At 39.4% G+C, this 26,708-nt stretch overlaps 1 protein-coding gene across 1 annotated transcript in view; it reads left to right on the plus strand.

The window, feature by feature from the left end:
* Window positions 1–26,708, plus strand: part of slit3 (slit homolog 3 (Drosophila)) — a 436,863-nt gene that overhangs the window by 238,399 nt on the left and 171,756 nt on the right. Inside the window, exon 5 of the mRNA XM_041797351.1 lies at window positions 1,149–1,220. Coding sequence (XP_041653285.1) covers window positions 1,149–1,220 — 72 coding nt within the window. The remainder of the gene's footprint in view (window positions 1–1,148; window positions 1,221–26,708) is intronic.

A 26,708-nucleotide genomic window follows, 5' to 3' on the forward strand; every position in this document is an offset into this window, starting at 1 on the left:
CTCTACCATCTCAGCTGCTGAAGCTTGTAACTCCTTCAGAGTAATCATAGGTGTCTTTATGGCCTCTAGTCTCCTTCTTACATGGTCACAGTTTGTGAGGATGGTCTGATCTGATTGGTAGATTTACATATGTGCTATATTCCTTCCATTTCTTGATGATCGATTGACATCAGGGGAGTGCCTTGGAATGTTTTGTACCCATCCCCTGACTTACACCTTTTCTCTGAGTGTTCTTTTGTCTTCATGGTGTAATGGTAGCCAGGAATACTGATTAACCAGTGACTGGACCTTCCAGACACAGGTGTCTTTATACTACAATCACTCGAGACACATTCACTGGTCTCAGGAAATCCTGATTGATAATATTCACAAGTTCCTTTTTATGTGGTTCATTTCATGTCATAATCTTCTGATTTTCTTCAATTACCTTTATAATGTGTTGATATCTCACAAGACCGTTCAGTGTACCATAATGTTTCTAATAATACTTCATTTGTACTTTTGAAGACCAAAAGTTGCAATCATGTGAACAAAAACACAAAAAACTTTAAAATGCAAGCATTGAGTGAGCATGCATATAAAGCAGAGAAAGGGGAAAAATGCAGCACAGAGAGGAAGAGACAAGTATGCGATATGAGTATAGACGTGCCTGCTTCGGTTTTCTGCCATGGCAACACTGCAAAGATAGAGTTTAAAATAAAGAAAAACTTTAACATTACACATGCAAAACCCACACATTCATCAGAGCAGCTCTCTGGACTTTTATTAAAGTACTCTTGTCGTCTATCCTCATTCCTTACCGCCAATGCCTGTGCATTAATCACACACGTCCAGAAACACACTTTGAGGTGGTGGATGGAGCAGTGCCAGCAGTATTTCTGATTGTTTCCTTTTGTCTTTGAAGCTCTTTGGACCAAATTGTTCCACTGATCATAAATGTCATATCATCCTTCCCCCTCTCCTCTCTCCATCTCTTTCTCCTTCTGTGCCTTTGTACTGTAATTGGCTCACTGTGTATCTGTTTGGTGTGTGTGTTTGGCATAGATCAAATGCTGTGGTTTTGCTTTATCATTTGACTCCACATAACTTTCAGTGCTTGGAATACCTCAACCAATGTTCTCTCTCTCTCTCTCTCTCCTTGTTTTCAGAGACCTGAGCGAGAACCAGATCCAGGCAGTTCCAAGGAAAGCTTTCAGAGGAATCACCAGTGTCAAAAACCTGTAAGCACAATTACTCCTGTCCTGCACATCCTTCTTCCTCTCACTTTGCCTGTCTTGTTTTGCAGCACCGTTCTCTTTTCTTTCTTTTGTCTTGTTGAGTCTGATTTTTATCATTATTTCACAAAGTGACCTACCCCATTTACTGCTGCAGTTTCTATCATGATCTGTTTAACCCTTAAATGCTCAGCGATCAGCACAAACTTAACCTGCTCAAATGTTTGGGTGCAGAATCTTAAATATCAGGATTTGCAAAAAATGCCATTCTTCACTGGTAGTTCACTTTAATCATGAAATCTAACATTTTAAGAAATCATGCAGCAAAGAAAATATCAACTTTGAACGAGATCATTAACAAAAATCTTTTGTCTGAACCACAGAGTCATTGTGAGTTGCAGACTGGGCAGTTTGAATGAATAAATAAATGAATATATACATAGATATAACCCAAATTTAAAAAAAGTTGGGGCCATCCATCAGTCCATCCATCCATCCATCGTCTTCCACTTATCCGAGGTCGGGTCGCGGGGGCAGCAGCCTAAGCAGGGAAGCCCAGACTTCCCTCTCCCTGGCCACTTCGTCCAGCTCTTCCCGAGGGATCCCAGGGCGTTCCAAGGCCAGCTGAGTGACATTGTCTCTCCAGCGTGTCCTGGGTCTTCCCCGGGGCCTCCTCCCAATGGTACCTGCCCAGAACACCTCACCAGGGAGGCGTCCAGGAGGCATCCGGACCAGATGCCCTAGCTACCTCATCTGGCTCCTCTCAACGCAGAGGAGCAGCTGCTCTACTCTAAGTCCCTCCTGGATGGCTGAGCTTCTCAGCCTATCTCTAAGGGAGAGCCCAGACACCCTGCGGAGGAAACTAATTTCAGCCGCCTGTATCCGTGATCTCGTTCTTTCGGTCGCTACCCACAGTTCGTGACCATAGGTGAGGGTAAGAATGTAGATTGACTGGTAAATCGAGAGCTTTGCCTTTTGACTCAGCTCTTTCTTCACCACAACAGACCGATGCAGAGACTGCTTCACTGCTGATGCTGCACTGATCCGCCTGTCAGTCTCCCGCTCCATGCTTCCCTCACTCGTCTCACAAGACACGAGACATTAATTTTCAAATCTCACAAAAAACATTTGATCATTTCATAAAAATTATTAGCTGATATTGAATTTGATAGCAGAAACACATCTCAAAAAAGTAGGGATGGGGCAGCAAAAGGCTGGGAAAGTTAGTCATGGCTTAAGCAAGCAGCGACAACGGGCTGTTGCAATTATAGCGGAAGAGATTAGTGTGAATGCTGCTATAGTGTTATCTTTGTCAGAACTTGATGACATTTATTTATGAAGAACAAAGAACAGCATTGAGTTCCTTTCTTTGCAAAAAGACACCACTTGTGTATTGACATGTCCACAGCTGCCTTGGTTCACATTGTGCTGTCTTCTATGGAGTTTACTCCTCGTTAGCGGTGCACACCTATGATGTCACGTGCTGCTTTGATTGGCCCGTGAAGATGTGACAGACGGACTGTTCATCCAATCCCCCTCCAAGTTTTTTGCAAAGGTTGTGCCCTTCCCCAAACACCATGTCAAGTTAGAATTTTTCAACTAATTAGGTTAATTTCCAAAGGGTCAGTAACATATCTGATATAAGAGGAGCATTTGAGAGTGGCAGAGTCTCTCACAAGTAAAGATGGGTAGAGGTTCACCAATCTGCAAACAAATGCGTTGAAACAGTGTGGAAAGATTTCTGGAAAAATCGCAAAAACTTTGAGTATCCTACCATCTACAGTGCACAATATCATCCAGAGACTCAGAAAATCTGTAGACATTTCTGTATGCAGAGGGCAATTCCGAAGGCCAGTAATGGATGCTTGTGATATTCAGGCCTGCAGTGGCACTGCACTAAAAACAGACTTGAATCCATAGTGGAAATCATTGCATGGGCTCAGGTACACTTCAGAAATCCCTGTCTGTCAACACAGTTTGTGGTCCCATTGACTCCATATGGACATGATCCAGAAACGCTGCCTTCTTTTCTTGGCCAAAGCCTGTTTAAAATGGGCGTCTGTGGTCAAATGATCAAAATGTAAATTCTTTTTGGAAACAGCGTAAGCTGTGTCCTGTGATCTGAAAAGGAGAGGGACATCCAGCTTGTAATCAGCACAGTTCAAAAGCCTGCCTCTCTGGTGGTATGGGCAGCTTATACATCTGAAATATCAGTGCTGAAAAGTATATAGAATTTTTCAGCAATGCATGCGTCCATCCGGACATCTCAACAAAATTAGTTTCCATGTGACATTAAAATCTATTGTTTAATCTCAAATAAAGTTAAGAGTACATGATAGATTAATTATTTTTAGCTGATTTGTTTTTTCCATAGCTTTTCATGAGTCTTCCTCCCAGCTTCTTATTTTCAACTTCATCTACATTCTTACTTTTCTTACCAAATCTTTTATCTCTCTTCCTGTCCAGAGAGGTTCTGTCCTCGGATCAAACGCTCAATATCCCCCCTGTCATTTATTCATGACATCCTAATCACCAATAGTGTGATCAATACACTGCCTGATCGATGCCTGTCATCAATAACAGCTGATCAATCCTGCCTGATGCTGCACTGGAAGCTCTTGGGGGTAAACAAAGTCCTGACTGCAAGAGAGCTCAATATGGACTTAGACTGAGAATATAGAATAGAATAGAATAGAATAGAATAGAATAGAATAGAATAGAATAGAAGCTTCACATCTGTATTACATGGAGTCAACCAACTACTGACACCTGTGAACAGGTATTCCAGCCCAGGACAATTGGATTACACTCCACAGTTCCTCTGCATTTTTTTTTTGTTTGGTCTCAAAAACAGCTTTTTTGATGTCACCCCCACAAGTTTTATTTGATTAAGGTCTGGGGATTGGGCTGGTCACTCCTCTACCATTAATCTTGTTGGTCTAGAACGAGGATGCTGCTCATATAACGGTGTGTTAGTTGTTGTTGTCTTGGTGAAACAGCCATTTCAAGGGCATTTCCTCTCCGGCATAAGGCAACATTTCCTCTTTGATGTATTCAAAGTGATCCATGACCCCTGGTATGGGAGAAATAGGCCTTACACCAAAGTGTGAGAAACATCCCCATGTCATGATGCTTGCAACAAACAATCTGCAGCCCCTAGACCCAAAAAGAAGAGTCCCAAAAATGTTCCACCATTTCTCTTCATGCCAGTCAGTGTGTTCTTTGGAAAAATGTAACCTCCTCAGCACGTTGCTATTTTAACAATGGGACTTTGCGGGGGGCTTCTTTATGATACCATATCTTCACATAGGCATCGTCAAATTGTCACAGTGGTCACAGGTAACATTAAACCTTCTTTGACCATTCTGGAGCTAATCACTGGCTGAGTCTTTGCCATTTTGGCTTTTCTTCAATCCGATAGAATGGTAGTTTTCCATTTTCTTCCATGTTTTCTTGTTTTGATTGTCATTTTTAAGCATTTCAGCACTAGCCTTTGATTTTCTGCACCTCTTAATATGGTTTCCCCTCTTGAATCTACTTTTAAATCAAAGTACGCTGTTCTGAGTAATGTCTGGAACAGAGAGAAATTCACTATAAAGCTCTCAATTTACCGGTCGATCTACCTCCCAACCCTCACCTATGGTCGTGAACTCTGGGTAATGACAGAAAGAATGAGATTGCGGATACAAGCGGCCGAAATGAGTCTCTTTCGGAGGGTGGCGGGGCTCAGCATAGAGATAGGGTAAGGAGCGCAGACATTCAGAGGGAGCAAGGAGTAGAGCCACTGCTCCTTCGCATTGAAAGGAGCCAGTTGAGGTGGTTTGAGTATCTGATCAGGATGCCTCCTGGCCGCCTCCCCATGGAGGTGTTTCGGGCATGTCCAGCTGGGAGGAGACCTCAGGGAAGACCCAGAACTCACTGAAGGGATTATGTGTCCTGTCTGGTCTGGGAACGCCTCGGGATCCCCCAGCAGGAGTTGAAAAGTGTCGCTGGGGAAAGGGATTTCTGGGTGGACTTGCTTAGCCTGTTACCTCCGTGACCCGGCCTCAGATAAGCGGATGAAGATGGATGGATGGATGGATCAACATTTGCTGCCTTTGTATTTAAATAAGTCCACCTGTTTGACACCTGTTTTTTTTTTTTTTTTTTTTTTTAACAGAATCAATGGCCTCACTAGTTGAACTCCACTCCTATTATTTTGAACACACCCCTTTCAATTAATGATTGACAGAATCGGCAGCATGCATGTCATGACTGTTGGGTGGGCTGGTTTTCTATTACTCTACTAGACCTAGTAAATTATTAGCCATGTAGAAATATTTCTAACAAAACTCAGTGATTGATCTGGTTAGTGATGTTTGACAGCTATTATTTTGAACACAACTGTAAATATTACGACAGTATTTTATCAAAATGATCAAAAAACTTGGCAGGTTTGTTTGAGTAATGTACCACAGTTTGCACTAAGCCAAATTGTCATTTCAACCATTACAACAGCCTTTCACATCTTATTTTAGTCAATACATGTTAAATCTAATAGTGTTTTAACTCCATCATTAATGTCCCTTCCATTACAACGATTTGAAGACCTTATTTTAAATTAACAAAGGGAACCCACCTACATTATTACTGCTGAAAATAGGCTTGAACAGTCATCATCACCTCTGTCATGTCAGTGACTTGTGCTGTGGGGCTGCAGCTAGATGCTACTGCCTTCTCTAATGAAGGCTCATGTTTCCCCGATGCCCCCCCAATGCCTTAAACAGAGATCTGTTGGACCTTTGCGTTGAGTTGATACAGTAATCCCAACATGTCACCCTGCTGGCAGACTCACTGATTAGCTAAGCTTAGCGAGCATCCAGAGACCATAAGCTGCTTGAATTTATGTCATGAGCGTATGTATAACTAGCCAAACATATGCATCACCTCCGCATTGACCTTATGTATCCTTAAATTAAAGTTCATTGCACTTATAGCACTTTTTCATTGGGCAATCTGTAAATTGATTAATATGCATTTTGCTACAGATCAGCAACTGTGGTTAGTTTCCTCTCCCAAGTGTGATGTAAGTTCAATATGGCCTCCAAAGTCCACAGGAGATTATTACTCTTAAGTTAAATGGACCTGAAAGTGCTTGTACTTCATACCGCTGAGTGTGTGTTTGTGTGTGTGTAAGCGAACAAGTGTCAGCTCTAATGGCTGGGCTCCAAGCTTTAAGTTCAGGTTTTAATCCACTTTCTCTGACACAAAAATGCAATGCAAGACTTTATATCTTACTTACTGTATTTAAAAGTTCAGTGCCACAGAAAGGACTTTAGAAACGGCAGGTTCTCTTTCTGTATTTCCTTGCGTCACATTCATACATTAACATACATTCATACCTGGTAGCTGCCCAGTGAAACCACAGTCTGCGATGGTTTTCCAGCCAAGACACTCCAGGGGAGAGGAGGCGAAATTCAATACAAGTTCCTTAAATTTGCACATTGGACATATTCCTCTCTAAAAAGGTGCGCCCTTTTTAACACCTCACACTCTCCTTGCTTTCTGCCAAAACCATAAAGTCATATCAATCAAAGCTGACGGTAAAATAGTCTCTTCGCCCGTTAAAATGTTTTCCACTAAATTGCTTTGACCTACAAAGTGAATCATTTAACTTTTTTTTCCTCCTGCCAAAATTTGGAGTGACTCAGACTTATGAAAATTGTTCTTTTTGTCAACCTTATTCCCTTTCTTCTCCACCTTCTTTCCGCTCCTTTATCATCCTCTTTTTCTGTCCCTATGTTTGCTTTAACTCAAATTGCACACTTGTCTTCCCTCCATCACTCTTTGCGCTCTCCTTTCATCTGTCATCACATCCTTTTTCGCCATCCTCCTAGCTAACAATTTTGCTGTCCCTTCATCATTTTTCTTCTTCTTGTTTCTTTATGCTATCATTTGTCTTTCAGTCTTTTGTCTCACCCTCTTTGGTCTTTTCATAGATCTTTTTCCACAATCCGTCTTTTCTTTTGTCCTTTTTTCACCATCCAGACATCCCCAGCTTCTTTGGACTTGCTTTATGCCTTTTTTCCTTTATTTTTACTATTTAGCCTATTTCTTTTCTCCTTTTTAACCCCTTCAATCCATCAGTCCTTTTATCCATCTCTCCCACATCAGTTAATCTGTTAATCCTCTAGTTAGTTTTCATATTTCTTAGTTGATTTTTAACATGGACATCGATTTGACAAACAAACTTTTAACTTCCAGTAGCCTGAATGCAGTTTCAGTTAACATCATTTCCATGTCTATAATTCAATTTTTCAAATCAAGCCAGCTGATCTCAGACTCTCCAGACGCTCCAAAGAGACAATCTGACTGTCACATCTGTAATACCAGTCATGGAGGGAACAGAAAGAAAGCCTGTGAAACCAGTGTTATAATGCTGAAGCTTGTTGGCAAAGTCAAAGATGATATCTTCATGATTAACTTGCTGTTTAGCTGTGTGTTGGCTCGTTGTGTTGGCTAGCTGACAGGAAGTCCAGTGGGCGGACCGTTAGGTTGATCCAAAGTTTGGTTGAGACCACAATTTCAATATGGAAGCCGCTGTGGATTGACATCAAGAGCTGTTTGAGTCTGCCTATCGTCAGCAGACGGCTGACGTCACACAGGGTTTGTCCAATTCTTTCTACAGTCTGTGGCTGTGACGCTGCCTAGATGCTTCTCTCACAAACTCAGTCTGAAACAGGCGATAGCTATTTCACTGCTAGCTGTTTTGACCGTCCAGGAGGACTTGTCAAATAGGTGTGCAGGAGGAATTTCAAAATAAAGTGTGAAGATGACTGCATGGATTGATGTTTTGACTTTGTATTTGTGTGATTTTGATAGTGACACCCTTAAGCAGCATTGACTAAAACTATAAAAACGTTTCATCTAATCCACCGGTTACAGGGTGACATGGTCAAGAAGCTTGTCCTTGTAGTACTAGTTCAGATCAACTTTGGCTAACTATTGTTAACTACTATCAAAGTTGCAGTCTTTTCTACTGGATAAATGGTTAATGTTAAACTTTTGATTGACTGTTTCCTCCTCTGGTCATTTTTCATGGTCCCTCCTTTATTTCTCCTTTTTTCCTCAAATATTCTCTCTTTTTCCTCTCTTCATTAGACAAGGTGACTCCTGCAGTAAAAAGGCTCCAGCCCTCCATTTTACCACAGTAAGAAAAAAAAAAGTCATGACATTTTGTCCCTGGTGGACACGGCATTGATTTTCTCACACGTCTGTCTCCCTCTCACTTTGTCTCTCTTGGTCTCACTCTCGCTGCCCCTCTCTCTCTCACCTTCCATCTATGTCTCTTGCCCTTCCCGTCCCCTCTCTCTCTCTCTGTTTCGCTGCGTCTCCATCTATCCCTCTCTCTCACTTGTTCCCTTTCATGCTGCCTTGTGGCTCGTATTGTATCCTACGGCATTTATTGCACCCCTTCACACACACACTCTCGGACCCTCTCGACCCTGCTATCAGATTGACTGCTTTGCTGAAACTGCCAAGAAGCTGGCAAATACGATTACTGTAGGCTTCTGCTAACCTAAGGAGACAGGTATATGCCATACATCTGAGCCCAGGTGTTTGTGTGTTCTGGACTATACATTGTGCTGACTGCTGCTCCTGTCGTTCCCCTAAACTCCGCCTGTCAGTCAAACTGTACATCATAAAGGTAAATGCAGATTTGAAAGGATGGAAAGCACTCGGCCAAAGTTCCAGTAATAGGTTTTGTGTTTTCTGGTTTTATTTACGGTACAAAATATTGTGGATGCTTATCTTATTGTATCTAATCAAGTTTCTTTGTAATCTAATGTTAACTCATCATGCTTTGTCATGTCTGGCCTTCCCTTGCTTTGCCAGGAAAGTCAGCACATTAACAACACCAGCAAATGCGCAATGTTTGACATCTTATTCCTCTGCTTTCTTTTAAAAGTCAGTAAAACTATGACATGGAATCAGCCAGTTTTTAATAATCAACCTATGAATCCTTGAAGCACCAATTCAAAGGATACTAAATGATAAAAGCAGGTCTAGACCCTACTCATTAGATTATTTACAGGGGCCCAACAGAAATCCATCATGTGGCCGCTCATGGCAGATTAAGGTGAGAATATGGAAAGTGACAAATTCCAACAGACTGACAAATTATGGAACAAAATCCGGCCTTTGTATGGGTGATCTGGAATTACATGGACCCCTTACTTAAAAAAAGGTCATGGTCTTTTCAGGCAGATGCAGTGGTGCTTGCTGTTGCCAAGTTTCTCTTGCGCTTCAGTTTGGAATAAAGCTAATACCCTGGATTGCAGGATCTGCAGAAGGTGCATTAATCTGTATGATATTATCATTCTTAGCCCCAGAAGAAAATAAATTTCATTCACTGGGTTTAGCCTTACTTTTAAGAGAAACTTGTTACATTACACGTTTAAAAGTCATCTGTCACATAACCCTTTAGTGACTCTTTACACAACATGTAGATTTTATGGTCCAGAAGTACATTTACAAAGGGCCAGACTTAGTCTTAGCAGAAACTCTGGAGGCCGGACTTTCAAATAAACAAAAATAAAATTTTTAATTTTTTATTCCACTTCTAAACTAATTTTGGCCACTTTTCAACCGTTTGCCACTCTTTGACCCCTTTTTTGCATCTTTCTTGCTAATTATTGCCCCTGTGTGCTACTCATTAGCACCTTTCCACTACTGTGCCAGGCTATTTTTGCTAAATGTTTGGCACTTTTTGATACTTTAACCTAATTTTTGCCACTCTTTAACCCCTTTAAAACAACTTTTCCTGCATGTTTTATCCCCTTTGTGCCACTCTTTTATCCATTTTGCCACTTTTCTTGTGTTTCTGTACTTTTAACCTTTTTTTTTTTACATTTTTGTACTTTTTTTTTGCTAATTTTAACCTATCTTTGATACATCTTTACGTTACGTCCTGTTATGTGTAAATGCAGAAAAAGTTCAGGTGTTTCCATGTTTTTTATGCACCATTTCGTTTTTTTGCATTTCTAAAGGTAATGGAAACACAGCTAATGATGATTAGCATTTATTGTGGCGGATACGACAGGAATAGGCCGTGTTTATTAGCGTGTACTACGTTGTGACGCTAACAGACACCAAGCTGAGACAGTGCCTCTGATCCTACCCTCAGTGAGCAGACAGGCAGCAGGATACAACTCCCAGCAAGGTGGACAGTTGGCAAGGCACAGGCCCATACGGCTAAATGTGTTCACCAGCCAGCAACAGCTCTGCAGGTCAGTGGCAGGAAGGCAGGAAAACAGAGGCGGCAAACAGGTGATAACAATGTGCACTTTTGAAAAAAGTTTAAGGCTTCCGTCAGGCTGAGCTGTCATCAGCATCGGTTTTATGGTACTGTATGCCATTGTGATTTAGATAAATCTCAGGACTCAGCTGTAAAATTCAGACCAATACACTAAAGCGTCTTTGATAGTTAACTCACTTAAAAAGCACTCAAAAGTGAATTTAAAACCACTTAAAAACAGTTAAAAGACAAGCACTGGGGAGAGACAAACAGACATGGAGACGCTTGTGCTGCCTTCTTGGAACAAGGTTTTGGAATAAGCTGATACCAGACGAAAGGCAAGTGAGTTATGGATTAAAACACACCCTTAGCAGGCAAGATGTTGTTTGGATAAGAATTTAATTTTAAGCCAATTTAAAAAAAAAGGGTAAACCAGTTTTATTCAAACAGAATCTGTAAATCAACAGTTAAATTCTGTATAACAATAAGTGGTGTTGATAAAAACACTGATCATAAAGGGTATTAATCGGTTGAAAAACTTTTGGGTATTTTACACGTCAAACCTATAACAGCTACAGTTTACTGACCTGCTGCCTTCTTTGCATAGATATGTTTACATCAGCCTTAATCCCATCTCTCTGTAACCTGGTAATATTTAAGAGATGTTCACTGCTGCAAGCCTCACATAAATAAGCTGTTTGTTTTTCTGAACTTCTCACTGTGCTGACTCTTTTTCAGTGTCTCTGTGACCAAAAATAACTTGCACTGCAGCCAACAAACTGCACACTAATCATAATAAACCTTTAATTAAATTACACTGTGTTGTAAGACAGGCCTGAGTTGTTCATGCTGTGTTAAAGACAACAAGATAGGTTTAAAAAAAAAACATAGCAGTTTAAAGCAACAGTCCCACAGCAAAACAGTTGCAAGTGGAGTTCAATTAGCCATGTGCAGAAAGTTCATTAACATTTACCCCCCGTGTTTCTGGTAAGTTCATTAAAGAAATGAAGTATATAATAAGTCACAACATTGTTTCATGTTGCACAGACCTTGCCTAAATTGGAGGTGTCACATCTCATTCAGTTCAATTTGGATTTTATTCATCCCTCAGGGTGAAGCCATTCCAGGCAAGCTGGTTTGAAGACATAACAATTAAAATCACGACAAGCAATTAATTCAGTAACTCAGATGCATTCCAAAGTGCCAGATTTGCATTCACCTGAAAGTAAAATTCAAATAAAAAAACCACACAAAAGGGTAGTGAGCAGCCATTAACAAAATAAGAGCTTCACACAATGACAATTCACGTTTTAAACATGCATTTTTTTCATTTGTAAGTTCATCTGCTATAAAAAAAAAAACAACAAAAACAAACAAACAAAAAACCTTGAGCATGACATATTAATTTGGGCTCAAACTTTCCATTTAAACCTGCCTTTGTGCTCAAAAGTGTTACTTTGTGCTTCAGTTTTCTCTGGAGGCAGACATCAGACATCCGTGAATGCATGCTTCATCTACAGTATAAGATCTGTCTAACTACAAAATTCTCTGTAAGGTATGCAAATTGATCATAAATGATGAAATATGACATGTATTTAGCAATAACACAATAACAACCCCCCCCCCCCCCCCAACACACACACATACATACACACTAAACTCACAGATACTGTCTTTCTAGCGTCCTTTCATCCAGTTGTTGTGACATCCTCACACAGAACAAACAATATCTAATTAATCACCCAGGGACATCCCTAGTTAGCTTCTGTTGACATCACAGATGGACAGATCTGCAGAGATAAGTCTACTCAGCCACACTTACTGAGTTCAATTATCTTCATACTTAAATCACAACATATGTGAGTCAGTCGTGCTGGAAGGCATATAGCTTTGGCTGGATTACACAGAAGCATAAAGGCATCAGATAAGGTACAGCTGTTTCATATGCCCTCACATTACACCTCAGTGGCCACACAGACATGCTCTTTATCTCCTGCAGCCATCGCGTCCTCCTATCTTGCTCGTTCTTTCCATCTGCCTGCCTTCTCCCTCTCTCACCCACTTTTTTTTTTTTTTTTTTTTTTTTTTTAATGTGATGAAATTTAATTTATTTTTCCTGCTGGATCCACCATGCTCATCTACACACAGGTACTGTTCACCTTCAGGAGGATGTTTGTATTCAATGCTTCCAACTAAACATCCATACACTATATCAGTGTGCAAACAAACAAAAAGAACCCCATGGCTTTGCTTCTTTACCTTTCTCTTTCCTGTCGTCCTCGCCTTTCTCTTCTCCCTCGTAAAACGCCTCCACACTTCACGCTCCCCTACCCACAATGCAGTGCAGGGTGGCCGTTTGTTTGAATTATGACTACAGCGCCTTTAGAGAGAGGTGAGAACATTGTGTCGTCTGTGTGCATGTGCACATACACACAAGTTTCCAGACTGCTCTCTGTCATTACAGATGTTTGCCTTCAGTTGTGTTCATATCTAAGTCAGTTTCAACAATCGACAGCAATACATCATGTTCCACATTATTATGCAAATGATATTTTTCTCTGATTTTCCTAAATATTAATGCAAATGACAGTCAGAATATTTTTCAAGTCATCAGCCATTAGAGCATAATTCAAATGTTTTTGAACAAACTTCATAATGACAAAAATTATTTAAAAAAAAATAAAAACCTCAAAATGCACTGTTCCACATTATTAAGCACAACAGCTTTTTAAAACATTTTATAGGTTGTAAAGAACTGAAAATGGTCATTTGTAGAAATTGCAGCATCGGGGGATCATATTTACAGAAATCAAAGCTATTTCAATCAAAACCATCTTAACAGGACAAGTTCCATGTTAACATAGGAGTCCTTCTTTGATATCACCTTCACTATTCTTGCATCCATTGAACTTGTGAGTTTTTGGAGAGTTTCTGCTAGAATTTTTTTTGCAGGATGTCAGAATATCCTCCCAGAGCTGCTGTTTTGATGTGAACTGCCTCCCACCCTCATAGATCTTTAGCTTGAGGATGCTCCAAAGGTTCTCAGTAGGGTTGAGGTCAGGGGAGGATGGGGTCCACACCATGAGTTTCTCTCCTTTTATGCCCATAGCAGCCAATGACACAGAGGGATTCTTTGTAGCATGAGATGGAGCATTGTCATGCTTGAAGAAAATTTTGCTACAGAAGGCACGATTCTCTTTTTGTACCATGGAAGAAAGTGGTCAGTCAGAAACTCTATATACTTTGCCGAGGTCATTTTCACACCTTCAGGGACCCTAAAGGGGCCTATCAGCTCTCTCCTCATGATTCCGGCCCAAACATGACTCCGCCCCCTTCTTGTTGACGTCCTGGCCTCATTGGGACATGGTGGCCATCCACCAACCATCCACTACTCCTCCATCTGGACCATCCAGGGTCGCACGGCACTCATCAGTCAACAAGACTGTTTGAAAATGAGTCTTCATGTATTTCTGGGCCCACTGCAACCATTTCTGCTTGTGAGCATTGGTGAGGGGTGGCTGAATAGTAGGTTTATACATAACTGCAAGCCTCTGGAGGATCCTACACCTTGAGGTTGGTGGGACTCCAGAGGCAGCAGCAGCTTCAAATACTTGTTTGCTGCTTTGTAATGGCATTTTAGCATCTGCTCTCTTAATCTGATGTATTTGTCCATCAGAAACCTTCCTCATTATGTCTTTATCTGCACAAACCCGTCTGTGTTCTGAATCAGACACAAATTTCTTCACAGTACGATGATCATGCTTAATTTTTCCTGAAATATCGAATGTTTTCATTCCTTGTCCAAGGCATTACACTATTTGACATTTTTCAGCAGCAGAGAGAGATCCTTTTTCTTTCCCATATTGCTGAAACCTGTGGCCTGCTTAAAAATGTGGAACATGTGGAAAAGTGCATTTTGAGGTTTTTATTTTTGAAAAAAATAATAGTTATCATTATGAAGTTTGTTCAAAAACATTTGAATTATACTCTAACTGCTGATGACTTGAAAAATATTATGACTGTCATTTGCATTGATATTTAGAAAATCAGAGAAAAACGTCTTTGGATAATAACGTGGAACGCGGTGTACATATATCCAGGAATCAAGAGAAAGGTTTGGAATTTTTGCAAGAAGGCACAGCAGCGTAATGCACCAGTCTCTACATATATAGGTCTGGATTTTCAGCATGGGTTTTCCATTTGCAGTGCATTTACAGCAGCTATAAAAAGTATTCACCCCTTGGATGATTTACCATTTTATTGATTTTTATAAATCAATCATGTTCAATATAATTGAGCTCTTTTCACAAAAAAATGTTAAAATAACCTCCTTGATGGCAAATTCAAAACAGATTTCTACAAAGTAATGATATGGAATGCAAAATAAGCATAAATATTCATCCCCTCAGTATTTAGTGGATGCATTTTTGGCTGCTATCACAGCACTGAGTCTGAGTGGATAGGCTTCACTCAGGTTTGTATCACTGGACTCTGCAATTTGACTCTGTTCTTCATTGCAAAACTGCTCAAACTCGGTCAGGTTGCACGGGAATTGGGCATGAACAGCACATTTCTAGTCCAGCCATAAATTCTCTATTGGATTGAGGTCTGGGCTTTGACTCAGTCACTCCTGAACATTCACTTTGTTGTCTTTAAACCATTTCTGTGTAGCTTTGAGAAGAATCTCCACAGCATGATGCTGCCACCACCGTGCTTTACAGTGGGGATGGTGTGTTTGTGGTAATGTGCAGCGTTTGGTGTCCGCCAAACACAGCATCTTGTCTGATGGCAAAAAGGGCCACTTTGGTCTCATCAGACCAAAGAACTTTCTTCCACTTGACCATGGAGTCTCCCACATGCCTTCTGCCAAACTCTAGTTGAGTTTCAGTCTGAGTTTCTTCAGCATTAGCATTCTCTTTGCCACTCTCCCATAAAGCTTTGACTGGTGAAGAATTCAGGCAACAGTTGTTGTATGCAGAGTCTCTCCCATCTCAGCTGCTGAAGCTTGTAACTCCTTCAGAGTAGTCATAGATGTCTTTGTGGCCTCTCTCACTAGTCTCCTTCTTGCATGGTCACTCAGTTTGTGAGGACGGCCTGATCTTGGCAGATTTACACATGTGCCATATTCCTTCCATTTCTTGAAGATGGATTGAACTGACCTCCAAGGGATGTTCAGTTCCTTGATTTTTTTCTTTACATTCATCCCCTGACTTGTACATTTTAGTAACATTTTCTATGAGTGTTCTTTTGTCTTCATGGTGTAAAAGTAGCCAAGAATCCTGATTAACCAGTGACTGGAACTTCCAGACACAGGTGTCTTTATTCTACAGTCGTTTGAGATGCATTCACTACACTCAGATGATCCCCATTTTACTAATTAGGTGACTACTAGCATCAACGCTGACCACTGTTTAATTAAGGGGGGGTGGGGGTGGGGGGTTGTGGTATGTACGCATCAACCACGCATGGAAAAAGTAAGTCTTGAGTGGAAGTTTATACCCTATCTGCTTTTTTTTTCTGCAGAAGAACTGGGATCTGTTCCCAATGGCTTATGTTGTTAGTGGTGGCACTGTACAGATGTCATTCTATAGGTTTTTTCTCGTCCATATATACTCTGCCTTGCATAAATGTGGAGAGTTATGGGGGTTTAGAACGACGACTCAATTAGAAATTGTTTCCTCAGAGTTCCGTCATTCTCTATGATCATCATCTCTTAAATGGCAGGATATGGCTAATTCTTTAAAGGTTGTGTCTGGAGAAAATGTCAATAGCTTTGTCTATGTTGTGGCATTTTTAGCTTCCTCTAACAGTTGTATATTTCATCTCAGTTATGTGATTTGTGGGTTTGTGTGGATGTTAAATTGACTTGAACTTCCATTCAAGGAGACAACCTTCAAAGTGTAGTTTTTGCTGGAGAAGGACAAACTACTTTTTCTTGTTTGTCCAAGGTTTGACTTGACCTTTCACACTAAACAAATATTTCCCAATCTTTTACTGTTTTTCTTTGCTAACAGAGTTACAAAATAATAAATTCTCTGCAAAAAATGAACATTTATTCTCAATCTGTTCGATCTGATTTGCAAAACAGACTGAAAGCCACTTGATGTCCCTGACAGCATGAATGAATGTTGAACCTAGCCTAATGGCTTGGACTAATTATCATGTGGAAATATGACACGACTTCCAGTATCCTTGAATATCACTAAAAGCACACTCTCCATTTGCAAGTCAAAGTTTGTATTTGAAAATGTAACCTTGTAGAGCTGTGTACAGTTCAAGACTAAAGGATGAAGGGCATGAGTAATAGTTTTATGGGAATCATCATCAGCACATCAGGAAGTCCTGAGTTTGACTGGGAGATAATGGATTGTTAATCCAGTCAATACCAAATTCTAACAAAAGTCCTCATGGAAGTTTTCATTTAACCATCCATTTATCATGCATTATCCCGCTTGGGGTCACTGGGGATGGAGCCTATCCTTGCTGTCATTGGGCGAGAGGTGGGGTATACCCGGGACTGGTCGCCAGTCACCAGCAGACACCAACAACCAGGTACTCACACCTACGGCCAATTTAGAGTCACCAGTCAACCTAACAAGCATGTCTTTGGTGATGGGACAAGTACCCAGGTAGAACTAACACATGCACGGGGAGAATATGCAAGATCTGCAGAGAAAGGCCCAGACTTGGAAGCAAACCAGGAAACATCTTGCTGTGAGGCATATTGAGATAGAACACCCAATGTATCACTCTGATTGGGAAGAACTTGATATTTGACAAATCTGGAAACCCAAGGTTGTCTTGCTTTTTCTTTTTTATATTCTAATAGCAGCTAAGCTATTTGATTTTGAGGCAGGATAGTATATACAGGCCCAGGCAAAATCACTTTTGTAAAGGTAGACATCATCGCACTTAAACAACTTTAAACACAATAATCAGTATGTGAACTTTAGGCTTCTTAATAACATCTTTCCAGCTTGATATCCCATTTTGAGGAAGATAGAAAGTTATGTGACCCAGCTACTGCATCCTCCTTTGCTCCCTGCATGTGTGTGCTCCAGATGGTAGCAGAGGGAAGCACTGAGTCAGTTTGCCAATAGGCCTTATAATAGACACGATTAAACACACTAACTAATTATATGAAAGGAAATTAAATTGTGAACCCCATCTCTATCATTTTTAATAAACAGCCATGATTTGAACACACAGAAAAAGACACACACTGGGACTATGAACGCACACTCACGCAGAGACACAAAGTACACCCTCATTCCAGATTGATACCAATCATGTCACTGCTAATCAGGGTGCTTGGTGAACAAAGCTGTCAGAGGAATCCAATCATATCACAGATAATGGAATCGTTTACCGTGGACGATGATGGTAGATGAAGTACATGGCCACCAATATAAATCCACCAGTTATCCTCAGTTCTGGTTACATTACTGATAGAAGGTCTCAGACTGGCTTGTTCACGATGGCACCATGCCAGACTATGCAACTAAAATCTTGTCCCATCTTGACCAACAGCCTGGCCATACTACAAGAGTGATCCCAACCGCTCATCAAATGCTGACGTAACCACTATTCCGTGACTCTGTGAAAGTTCACAAGTCGGTGGTAGGCGTCAGGATTCACGTTGTTGGTGTCGGGTCAGGTTATCAAAAGACAACGATGTAAGAAATGTATTGACATGCTTGTCTTGTTGAAATGTGGAGGCGTGTTGATTATGTCATACTACAAGACCATTTGTCGTTCCCTAATCACATGATCAGGCCTGACGTTTGATGTTGAGCTGCGATGTTGCAGCCAGGCCAAAATCTGTCAAATATGTGTAGTCTGCAGTATTAATTTCGTTGACTAAAACTATGACAAAAAATGTTCGTCAACAGCCTTTTTTCCACAAAAAGGACTGGACTGAGATTAGCAAGGAATACATCTTTGATGACTAAAACTGACTAAAAGTAAACATCAAAATCACTAAAACTAAAATGGGATTTATTTTTTTTTAGACATTCAAAATCCATGATATTTCTCCACTGTGGGTAAATCTGACAAATCACAGTGCATCTGTTTCTCTCCTGCCCCTCAGCTTCAGAAAGCTGGGACCCCAGGTTTGGCTGGTTGTATAGAACACACTTCCATGATTTGGAACCAGATTTAGGCAAGAGAATAAATGCTTGGACTAAAAGTAAAGACTAAAATGTGAGGGCTTGTTATGGACTAAAACTAGACAGAAATGTTTTTGCATTTTCGTCGACTAAAACCAGACTAAAACTATGAGGGGTAGAAATGACTAAAATGTGGCTAAAACTAAAAGTCATTTAATCTAAAGACTGAGACTTCAATTAAAAATCAGCTGTCAAAATCAACACTGGTAGTCTGATACAGCCATAAGACCCATTCATTAAGATATGCTGCTTGAACATACTGCAGCCTCAAGCTAACATAAAGCAATCACTTTGTGTTACAACCTGTAGCAGATAACACCAGAGCACATCTGACACTAACAACTACACTCCTACCACAGCTACTTGTAGTGTACGGCTGTTACTTGTTTAATAGACAGGGTTTATCTGTGAGATGACCTGTAAAATCGCTATATTGAATGCTAAGACATATGAGGAAAATCTACAAACACCTAACCTTGCAAAGCAGATGGATACGCCCATTTCCTTGTTTCCCAATGGCAAAACCATCTTGCAAAGCTCCCATCTGAACCGTTTGGGCCCGGTTAGAAAGTGACAAGACCAATCAGCAACGAGGGGCAGTATTTTCAGGTGCAACAGAGTCTTGACGTAAACAAGCAGCAGCAAGAGCTGGTGCAGTTATGGAGGAAGAGATTAGTGTGGATGCTGCTAAAGCCCCAGTTTTATCAGAACTTGACAACATTTCTTTGTTAAAAAAAGAACAAGAACAGCAGTGAGTTGTTTTCTTTTCAAAAACGACAAAAGTCGAGTACTTGTCTATAATCTCCACGTTTCGCATTATTCCTCAGTAGCTGCGCACGCGCAGCTCGATAGCGGCTGCGTCACGTGTTTTGTTGCTCTGATTGGCCCGTAGAGATGTGACAGACAGAACGTTCACCCAGTCACACTTCGAGTTTTTTTCAAAGCCTCTGCCTTTTCTCAAACGTTTCCTATTGAAGCTTTCCCAGATGGATGTGTGAAACACATCCATCTGGCGTGTCAGGTTAACAAACACCATCACTGGATAAATGTATTGATGTGGGCAATTTTACTAAAGGGCACCATAGGATCAATAACAACAGGGTTTTTTAAAATTCCACTATTGTGCAATTAAAACTGTTTTTATTTCATTTTGGATTTCTTGTTTGTCTTAAATTTTCTGTTTGGACACAGACCTGCTTTTATTTTAAAAGAAATTTGAAACTTTGGACGGATCCAAGAGGATGACTTTTACCTCAGAAAACTGAACTTACTACAGATTGAAAAGGCAATACGTGAACAGAAAAAAAATGCTGCTACAATATTTGCAGATGACTTTTGTCTTGTCCACTAAGCTGTCTGGGAGTTTTACATCACTGTGGCTTCACAGAGATGCTGCAGTGGCTTAAGCGTGCTAAAAAGAGACAATATCACATTCAATTAATCAGGATTAGCAAAAATGAATGCTCATTTTCAATGATTTTCAATCCTCATGATCAATGATTTTTCTACAGTAAAGCTTTGGGAATAGCTTAAATGTTCACAGAATAGAGATTGTAAGGTATGAAGAGTGTTTTCTAAGTAGACCATGTGGTTATATCTACAGAAGGATCACAGACATTTATTGGTGGATGAGATTCAGACAAAAACCTGCTGCATGAAAACTAAGTGTGCTTAATTTTTACCCTAACCCCCATCATATAATCCTCATAAACATGCAGAATGGTGCAGTATGGAGTAGTTGCTTGTCTTCATCACTTCAAAGTCTTACATTACACAGATTAATTAATACACAAAGCCCTAGCAGACCTTTACATCTTCTAAATAGTTCAACCTCAACCTCATATTTCATAGTCAATGTCACCAAAAGGGCACAAGTGAAAATAGAATGGCTTTAATTGCAGTCAACTTTGGCAGTACCATGTGTCTCCATATGGCTGATCAGGCTGTGTGCCAGTTTGCCTTACTAAAAAACAACATGACTTTTAATTACATAAAAAACAAACATGGCATGACCATATGTTGGTTTGATCCCTGGACTCACTATGTTTTAGAGTCAAGTCATTAAACAGATGCTCATGCTCAGCCCCCTTCCAACAAATAGCCAAAAAGAATAAAAACATTGCTTTAAGCAAGAACAAACATCTGTAATGCTCTTTTCTGCTGTACTGTATGAAAATAGGACTTTAGCTCTTCATATTGATCATCCTTGTGATTTTTACCAATCGTGCTCCATTAACAAAGTGTTGCATGGCAGGGCTGTAAATAACTTATCCCTAAATCCCCTCCCTGATATAATTGCATTGCATCAAATCAGATTAAAACATCTCATCAATCTGTGGGCGCCTTTAGAGGGTAGAAAATAATTATGTTCCCTGCCAAACCTGGCCTGTGGGCACAGAGTTGTTTGGCGTTTTCTGTCATGAGTCCAAACTGATCTTGTGCAAACTGTTTACCACCATCAGCTGGTCAATATCACATAGAAATGCATGAAAATGTTTTACTGTCTCTTAAGCTGTTTTAAATAAGCCTCAAGAAATCAGATCTAGTAAGGGTTATCTATATAAAACTTTTGCCATATTGGTGCCAACGATACCCAGTACATTGGTTGTAATTTCTCATTGAAATGTGCTTTATTTCTAGCGTGTGTACATGTGGATTGTGTGTTTGTGTGTTGATTGATTTTGTTTGTTGATCTTTTTTATTACTGAGGTGGCAGCTGTATGTGTCATGCACTTGGAGTCCGTATCGTAACATACTGTATCATATCGTATGTAGCGCATCATTCCATATTGTTGCACATTGTATTGTATCTTCTCACAACATATCGTATGTTACATATTGTTGTTCTGTTTCCTATCATAGGAATCTTATCTTTTCATATTGCATCACATGGTTTCCCATTGTAGTGTAGCGCATCTATTGTATTGTATCGTATCACATCGTACCATATCCCACCGTACTGTATTATTTTGTATTATATCACACTATATCATATTGTATCGTAGCTCATCTAATCATTTTATATTGCATCACATTAGGGGTGGGAATCACTGGTGGCCCTGCGATACTATATTATCATGATACCTATGCTACGATGCAACATTATTGCGATTTTAAACATTCTGCAATACACACAGTATTGCAATACCATAAATGCTATCTATACAGTTTTTCCAACAGTTTAGCTGATTTAGCATCAGCCTTGCCTTCATTTTTATCATATTACTGCAGTATTTTATTTTCATGCGGCACTCCTTGCAAACCCCATGTGCCATGCCCATGGTGTTCGTCACCTTTGCCAACCTCACTGGACAAAGGGTGCAACAGCATCATCAAGTGGACAAAAAGCAAATGATGCTATTCATCCAGTATCGTAGACTTCAGTTCATATTAGCAATTAATTTGAAAAAAAACAATACTTGGCAAAAGATATATCGCCACGCAAAATATCGTGATACTATGCTATATTGATTTTTCCCTCACTCCTACATCACATGGAATTGTATTGTATCATAGCACATCTATTGTATTGCATCATATCAACCGTATTGTCATATACGATATTGTATCAACTATATCATATTGTTTTATATCGCAGCGAATCATATCGTATTGTTTCATATTGCATTGCAGGGTACCTTACTGTGATGTATTCTATCGTAGCACATGCATTGTATCATATAATATCGTACTATATCGCACCGTATCGTTTTGTTTCATTTCTTATCTTATTGATCTTATCACACCATCGAATATTTTTGTATTGGATCTTACTGTTTCAAATCACATGGCACCATATCATATTGTATTATTTTGTAGCGCATCTATTGTATTGTATCATGTCACATCATATTGTTTCATTTGGTATCATATCATCTCTTATTGTTTCATATCATAACATAACACTTCAAATTATATTGTATCGTTTCGAATTATATCAAACTTCTTGTCAAAAATATGTTTTTTACTTATTGTCATCACTTTTTTTGTTAATTTCCAAAAAAACATTTTATTCTAAAATCTGAAGGCAATGAGTGGAAATAATCTGATCACAGTTCAATCTATATCAGTTATAATATTTAGATGTTACTAATCTTGTTTCCAGACACTCTTATATCTTGGAAGAAATTGTATTCAGGTATGTGTCAGGTAAATGTTATGTGTAAAAAGTTTATTGAGATATTATTTTACTAGGAATTAGATTGGATCATTGTGTTTCATTTAGTGTCTTCTAAATCAAAAATGACAGTTAGATTAAGGTCTTGGATTTCTTTCTTTTCTTTTTTTCTTCAAAATTTTTAATTTAAAATCACTATTACTATTTCAGATGTAAAGTCAGAAAAGCTCAAATGACATTGAGGAAATGGATGTTAAGAGCAGATTGCAAGATCCCAATGAAGATGGACTATATTTTTCCCTGTATGAATTTAAATCCTTCCATAAAAAACAACATAATAGTTATTATAATTGCTACTTTGATTTCATTTGTGTGATTTTCTCTTTTTCCTCTGTTTAACCTTCTCTTTTGTTGTAGATATTTGTGTTTTGGTCCTTAAAATAGCCATTTTAAAGCCTTTAGAGCCTTTGTCAACAGAAATAAGCTAAGATCAAACTCTGTGTTTGATTTAGTTACACATGTGGCCAGAGGTGAGGTATACCCTGGACTCATCATCAGTCAATCACAGATCTGACAAATAGAGACCAAAAATAGTCACACTTACACCCATGGGACATTTAGAGTCACCAATTAACCTAACAAGCAAGTCTTTGGACTGTGAGAAGAAGCCGGAGTATGGTAAGAGAAACCATGCATATGCAGGGAGAACATGCAAACAGCACCCAGAAAGGTCGGTCTGCCTGGAATCCAAACCAGGATCCTTCTTGCTTTGAGGCAACAGCACTAGCCCCTGTGGTTTGAATCTCCTGTGAAGTCCTGTGAGTTCTCTCCAGGTACGCTGGCTTCCTCCCACATTTCAAAAACATGCTCCCAGGGTAAACTGGTGGCCCTGAATCGCCTGTAGGTGTGAGTGTGGCAGCTTGTTTGTCTCGGTATGTCAGCCTTGTAAATGACAGGCGACCAGTTCAGGGTGTAACCCTGCCTCTTTCCCAGTGACAGCCAGGCTGACTCCAGCCCCTCCTGAATGGGATAAGCAGTATGGATTATGGATGGATGGATGGATGGAAATAGATACATAAATTAACATTCACTTCACTTGCCAAAAGAAGACTTTTTTACTCTTCTGATGATTTTCTATGTCCACTGACTTGGATATTTTCACACTTATTTTCTCAGCAGTAGCCTTTCTATGATCGCTGCACACATATTGAGTTGCAAACTTGGAATATACTGTAGTAAATACATTTTCCACATTCTCTGAAGACTCACATATAGATTTCAGATTGTTCTCAAACTCCCACACAAACATGTACATATAAAAACAAACCAACAAATAAGTTCCTCCAGAAGCCCTGATGTGATTTGTGGCACTAAACAGAAGCAACAGAGATCCTGCTTTGGGAAGCACCTTCCTCTGGGTTAAAACGCTGACATGACGGATCAAACAGCTGCAGCAGACACAGAGAAGGAAAGAAGGAGGAAAAGGGAGAAGAAAGGGAGATTTGAAAGGTTGATAAAAGGAAATGGGGAGAAGAAATGGATTAGCAAAGGGTAGATGGGGTGTGAGGAGAGAAAAGGTGAAGGGGAATCAGGGATGAGAGGGCACTAGAGGGAGCAAAAAAATGGATTATGAATGGAGGGAGAGGGGCAGAACATGAAAAATGGAGAAGATGGATGCTCTGAAACAAGGGGAGAAAAAAGAAAGAAGTCCAAGAAAAAAAAGGATTAGGGATGGAGGGAGAGATGAGACGAGGAAAGGGGACATGGAGGAGGAGATTGAAGTGGAGTGATATGCTTTTATCTTGGAGTGTCTGGGGAGTGGACACTAAGTAGCAGCGTTTTGTGAGTTTTCATGTGTGTTTAGGTATTTTAGACTTGTGGTTGGTGTCATATTTGCTTCCTGAGTGTTTCTAACAGTGGAAATGACACTTCTCCCTCCTGGTTAAGATAAAAAAAAAACAAAAAAACACGGGAATCACGGATGAGCAATTCATTGAAATTTAGATTAAACTGCAACATTGCCTAATTTTGCAAATGGTGCAATACATTTTTAACTTGAATTGCATGTCTAAGTACCTGTTCAATACAGTTTATTTTTTGCATCAGAGCTATAATGCTCTACATATGCAAGCATTCAAGTGCCTTTTATAGAAACTGATAACTAATAATAATAATAATGATAATAATGATAATAATAATTAGAGGTGCTGTAAAAAATCGATTCCTGTCAGAATCGCATTAATTGATGTCTATGATTCTGAATCGATTCAAAATGTCCAAGAACTGGCCCACTGGTTTGAGGTCTGCAGATTTCCTCCATTTTAAAAATGTAAACATAACCCTAAAGATTTAAAATATCCTTGTTAAGTCATTACAAAACATAAAAAATTAAAATAATTAGATCAAAAGTCAGGAATGTGGTAAAATACATTTGTTTTAATTTCATATTCTTAATGTTTAGATTTATGATCATTTCTGCTTCAGCCCACACAGTCTTAAATATTTTATAATTCAAGCACAAATGACTATTTTCTTCACCATTATTGTAATAAATGGACTAAAAACACTGCAAATATGCTGGAAATAGACTTACTTTCAGCAGATTTTTTTGAGCTTTTTTAATGCCAGTACAATGCAAAACAGACTGGTGTAGATGCTGAAATGATAATCTCTTTATATGAACTAGGGAATGTATTGTGAACCAGGAATCAGTCAAAAATTGATTCTGAAACGAATCAAGACCCTCAGAATTGTAATCAAGTTGTTTGTTGAGATACTAAAAGATTTACATCATTGATAATAATGATTATAAATAACTTTCATATAGCACTTTTAAAAACAAGGTTGACAAAGTGGACTTGGACTTGCAGAAAAACCAGACAGCAAAACCCAAACAAGAGATAAAAACAGAAAAACAAAACCGGACACCCAGACAACATGAAGAGAACACTCAAAGGTAGAAGAACCTTCATTAAATAAAAATCCCCAAGACATTATAAAAACTAAGACGTCACATGACACCACAGGAACCCATGAACTCCAGGCCAACACTGGAACCAAACTACAACACTTGAGACCAGAGAGGACCAAAGACTAAAAAGGAAGTTAAAAGAAAAACAATAAGAAAGGTGAAGTAATAAAGGAAAATGAAAGCTAAAACCAAAAATATGAGAAAGGGGAAATGCTAAAACCAAGCATTAAAAAGAAAAAACAGATCAGCTAAAATTAAAACAATCAGATGAATAAATCATATTAAAACACACTAATAAATAAATAATTAAAACCATAATGATAATAACAAGGAGGAGATAAAAAGGAAGGGAAAAGAATGAAATAATAAGAGGGTCTAAAGACTTTGTATGCATGACGCATCCACAGAGTCAAAAGTGCCCATGCCAAATTTTTAGAGACCTGGGTGAGCCAGATGTCAAATATGCTACAGATGTGATTTTTGAAGACACTGCCCCCTAGCTTTGTGAGAATATTGGTTTGGGGCAAGGAGGAGGCGGGTGGTTGGTATAAATGCACCAGATGTTTCAGCATCACGATGCGGTGTCAGTTTGTGTCTGCGTGGCTGTCCATGTGGAAAACATAACTGAGCCTTAAGAGGATGGCATCACATAAAGGCAAGTCTATAAAAGTGAGTTTTGAGAAGTGATTTTAAAGATGTTACTGATTCTGCACACTTTATCTCATTGGGCAGGACATTCCAAAGTCAAGGGACGCTGATAGAAAAGGCCCTATTATCTTTAGTGTTGAGTCTCGACTTTGGAACAGCCAGGAGACTTAGAATCTAGGCTGGCCTGTAGGGAGTTCTGATTTACAATAAGTAGACAAAGTGCTTTAAAAGTAATAAGTAAAATTTTAAAATCAATTGTAAAATTAATAGGAGGCCAATGCAGGGATGCTTAAATTGGGATGATGTGATG

Source organism: Cheilinus undulatus, linkage group 10, assembly GCF_018320785.1.
Source record: "Cheilinus undulatus linkage group 10, ASM1832078v1, whole genome shotgun sequence".
In the NCBI taxonomy this organism is placed as follows: Eukaryota; Metazoa; Chordata; class Actinopteri; order Labriformes; family Labridae; genus Cheilinus; species Cheilinus undulatus.